This window comes from Carya illinoinensis, chromosome 5 (assembly GCF_018687715.1).
Source record: "Carya illinoinensis cultivar Pawnee chromosome 5, C.illinoinensisPawnee_v1, whole genome shotgun sequence".
NCBI lineage: Eukaryota > Viridiplantae > Streptophyta > Magnoliopsida > Fagales > Juglandaceae > Carya > Carya illinoinensis.
This window is the reverse complement of record NC_056756.1, coordinates 14,809,655-14,813,872: the sequence shown is the minus strand read 5'-3', so window position 1 is coordinate 14,813,872 and position 4,218 is coordinate 14,809,655. Positions and strand designations below refer to the sequence as shown.

Genomic DNA, 4,218 nt, shown 5'->3' with positions numbered 1-4,218 from the left:
CTAAGAGTTTTTTCTCTATTTTAGTTATTGTTGATTAACTAACCGTTAAAATAATTCTTATTCTACGTTGCATCAATATATATAGTCATCCTTGATTAAACTAATACTATGCTGGGACATTAGATCCGCCAATTGATCGAACTAATTTAACATGTACTTAAGGGGAGATTTAGATAGTAAATTGAAATGAGATGAGATAAAAATTAAAAATTAAATAAAATATTATTAGAATATTATTTTTATTTTAGAATTTGAAAATATTGAATTTTTTATTATATTTTGTGTGAGAGATTGAGAAAATTATAATGAATAAATGAAATGGGATAAGTTAAGAAGCTATCTCAATCCAAACAAAGCCTAAATTGGATCGGTTTAACATGGATATTATAAAACAAGCAGGAAGATTACTTTCAAGTATCGTATGCGATAATAAAGCTAATTAATTAAGCGTTGGAAGCCATTGCCAATCTGGCATGATCACTATCATCAGTACCTATCACTGAATTCAGGTAGCAATAGAGCATGCTATATATATATATAAGCTTGCTACCCTCTTCAGAATATATATATATATATATATATATGTATATGATGGTTGAGATCGATGCATGGGAAACATGCACAGTTGCACTATGCTGATTTTGTGTTGAGTTCGCCGAATCTTTGAACAAATGCGTTGCTTCTTCACTCAGAGTCTCTCTTAGATATTCTATAAATAAATTAAAAATGAATCAACAATTACAAAAAGAAAGAAAAAAAAAGTTGTTTATGTCCTTGATTTTGATCGATCAGGATATTAATACCATGCAGTACCAGCAACAATATCATCCCTCCTTGTCCATGAATACTTTTGCTTTCACGTACACTTCCTTCAAGTACTCCCTCAACCTAACCAAATCTAGCCTAACGTTCTGTTCCTTCAAATATATGCTCATTATCTTAGGGGACCAATTCTTTCCTCGGAAAGCAACAGGGTCTTTTATTATCGGTTCATCCTTGCTGTATTTCTCCGTCAAACTACTCTCCTCCGCTTTTATCCTATACTCCATATACTCTATCCCCATGGCCCTAGCAGATATCTCGAAGCACACGCGCGATACCCATTCCGCCCCAAGCGGCACCACTTGCACAAGCACCGAGCCAGGCCGTAGAAACAACGAATGCGTGAGCGCCGCACCATGTATTCCCACCATTGCATGACTCGAGTTTACCAACGCATAAGCCTCTCTCAAAGGTGTTCTAGCCTTTGGCTCGAAAACAACAACACTAAAACCAACCTTTTCTGCTTCGAGTTTCACTTCGTTTTGGTTCAAGAGCAGGCGGCCTACTCCCCCACTGCGACCAAGCAAAACAAGAATTGGCCGAGACTTTTTAGGGGTAGACACGGAGAGATGGTTTTGGACCTTGCGGTTTTGGCCATAGGCTTTGTGAAGGAAGGCACGGAAATGTTTGAAGGTCTTTGAGTTTGGGATCAGTTTTGGGTCGATGGTCATGAAGCCATGCGAGATCATGCCCACACTGGCAGAAGGAAAACAATGGGTGGATGTATCATTATCCAGGTTTACGATAGGGTACTTGCTGAAAGCACGCAACAGTTCAGAGTACTTGCTGACCCACCAATCACGAGCCTTGGATATCACGAGTACGATGTCTTGGTCGGGAAAGATCGTGTTGATGGTGATGAAGAGTGGGATGAAGCCGTCGTTGAACTCATGGAAGAAGTTTCCGGTGTACCCACCGGCGCTGAATACCAGGGCGGGGGCCTCGTGTTGCACTTGACATTTTGTGATTGGTGGGCCTGAAACAAGGGTGACCTCTTTGATCCGGGACATTGTGAAATTCTCCCACTTTCGGGCGTAGGGTCGGATTTTTTCTACCAAGGGCTTTTGTGGGCTTGAGTTTATGGGGTCCATTTGAAAGAATGTGGAGATGGTGGGGTCCAGAACTGTTGTGCCCTTGATTGAACAGATGTCGTAGAAGTTGTGGGCTCGGTTGCAGCTGATATCTTTTGCTGTAACGTGTTTTTCCTGATGGCTAATTGATTTGGGTACCGAGCGGCTTGTATCTGCAACAATGGAAAGAGAAGGTAAATATGAAAAATATAGTTGTAAGAATAATTGTATATTAATATGTGTATTAATATAATGTGATTAGTTAAAAGGTAAATTTTATTAAAAAATAGTGTTAATTTAAATCTTAAGTATAAATAAATCAGTATTGATATGCAGATTAGTGCGCGACTGTGCTTGTATATAACAAAATTCACGTAAATAATATTACACGATCCAATATAGGAAAGAATGTTTGGAAAAATGAATACCTCATATTCTCATAGATATATAATTTGCTTGACTTAAAAGAAATCCAAACAGGATAAATATCTTTCAAGATTCTTTCCACCAAACATTCTATTACTTCCCGAGATCGAGTTATTGAAATACCAAAAACGCTACTTTTCCAGCAGGTAGCTCTCACTGGGAGTTATCGTTGAGATTTTTTATTTTATTATTATTATTATTATTTACTTAATGATTAAGTGAGTATTTTTTTAATAATATTATGAGTTTTTTTTTTTAAATTATTTAAGTGTTAAAAAAATACATGTAAAAAAAATAAAAACAAAAACAACTTCATGCGTCTATTTTTCTTCATCTGATCTCAAGAACTTGGACCGTCACCCGGAGAAATCTACTCTACTTCCATATTTTGTATAATTTTAGGCCTTGTGTTAAGTACTTTAGTTTTTGTTGACTTGGTAGAAGCAAGTGCAGAGGATGGACAGGGAAAGCAAAATTAAGCCGGAGGGAGTAATTAAAGTGTATATTCCATGCATATTTGGCTCAATGGTTGGATTTGAAAAAATTTAAAAAAAAAAAAAAAAAAAAAAAAAGCAAGAAAGATGAATCATAAAAGGGAAGAAGTCTACAAAACCTTACATTATGCTTTACCAACCAAAGCATTCTTGGGATGGTTGGGACCAATTTATCACCAAGAATACACGTCGATTTTAAGCCAATTATTACACCAAAACTAAAGGAACATCAACGTACAACTCCAAGGTTAATCAAGTAAAAGTAATATTGATAGCTCAGTGAGTGAAACAGAGGATATATATATATATATAGAATTTCTCATATATACAATCGATATATAGATATACTCTAATAAAATTAGGTGACACGAAGACTGAGTTAGACATGCAAGACTATTCTCAATTGATTTCACTCAAAAAAGGAAGAGAATAATATTCAAGTGTTTTGAATGCATACCAGCTTGACTCTTGGTGATCATTGAATGGGTCATCACATAATTTGTTCTTGATATCGTATATACATTAAACACCACGAAAATTAGCACTACGACTGCCAGCCATCTGATCATGATTAGTACCCTTGAATCTCCCTTCTTCATATCACACTGTACGTGATCGATCGAAGAATATATACGAAGATCGATATCAAGCGAGATCGAATGATCAAAATACCCCACCTAATGGCTTGCTGGTTTTAAAGCTCCTAAAGCTGATTATCTTCAAATCTTTGAATTTCAAACACAAAACAAAAATATATATTTTTTCAGAGAACAGAGACGTTGAAGACATCAATCGAAATTGATCGGAAGCATATATACGATCGAGGGATGCGAAGTATTAGAGGCCAGAGGGAAGTACGTACCGGAAAAATTAAAGTTGTTCGGAATATGAAGACTCGCAAAGAACTCCACCTACGAATGAATTAATTTGTGATGTTTTTGCTCAATCAGAACTGTATTCTCTGAAACTCCCAGTATATATATGGACGCAGATAGATCATTGGAGAAAGAGATTATCGAAGAGAGCTATATATTGGGAGGGTACGACCGAGAAGCCGAGGGACCGGAGTTTAGAGACGTGGGAGATGGTATTTGCTTGCTTAAGGCCGGCGCGCAGACCTTGCATGAAGCTCACACGTTTAGCTGTGATTTAATTGAGACAACTAAATCATTGAAATCACATTCGGCATTAAATACATCTAAGCATGGAAGCGTACCACCCACCGAATCAAAGTTCTATATGAGTGATGCTACAACTACCGAAAAAAGATTCTGAAAATTCTCACCAAATGTATTTTTATTTTTATTTTTTTCATTCATTTTTTTAAATTCTTAAATATTTTTTTTTAAAAACAATTTACACTATCACTTAAAAAAATTTACTTAATTATTAAGTTAAAAAAAAAA

At 35.9% G+C, this 4,218-nt stretch overlaps 1 protein-coding gene across 1 annotated transcript; it reads right to left on the bottom strand.

Annotated features, from left to right (window-relative positions):
- Window positions 1-662: 662 nt before the first annotated feature.
- On the bottom strand, window positions 663-4,002 carry LOC122309479 (xylan glycosyltransferase MUCI21-like). Its single transcript, XM_043122979.1, has 3 exons — window positions 3,675-4,002; window positions 3,270-3,537; window positions 663-2,065 (listed from the first exon to the last, which is right to left on the bottom strand). The coding sequence occupies exons 2-3, from the start codon at window positions 3,409-3,411 to the stop codon at window positions 825-827; spliced, it is 1,383 nt and encodes a 460-aa protein (XP_042978913.1). The 5' UTR covers window positions 3,412-3,537; window positions 3,675-4,002; the 3' UTR covers window positions 663-824.
- Window positions 4,003-4,218: the final 216 nt, after the last annotated feature.

Excerpts from the sequence above, each read along its gene's own strand:
- LOC122309479 (XM_043122979.1), bottom strand. The coding sequence starts at position 3,411 with ATGAAGAAGGGAGATTCAAGGGTACTAATCATGATCAGATGGCTGGCA. Across the intron at positions 2,066-3,269 it reads GATCACCAAGAGTCAAGCTG|ATACAAGCCGCTCGGTACCC; the intron begins GTATGCATTCAA and ends CCATTGTTGCAG.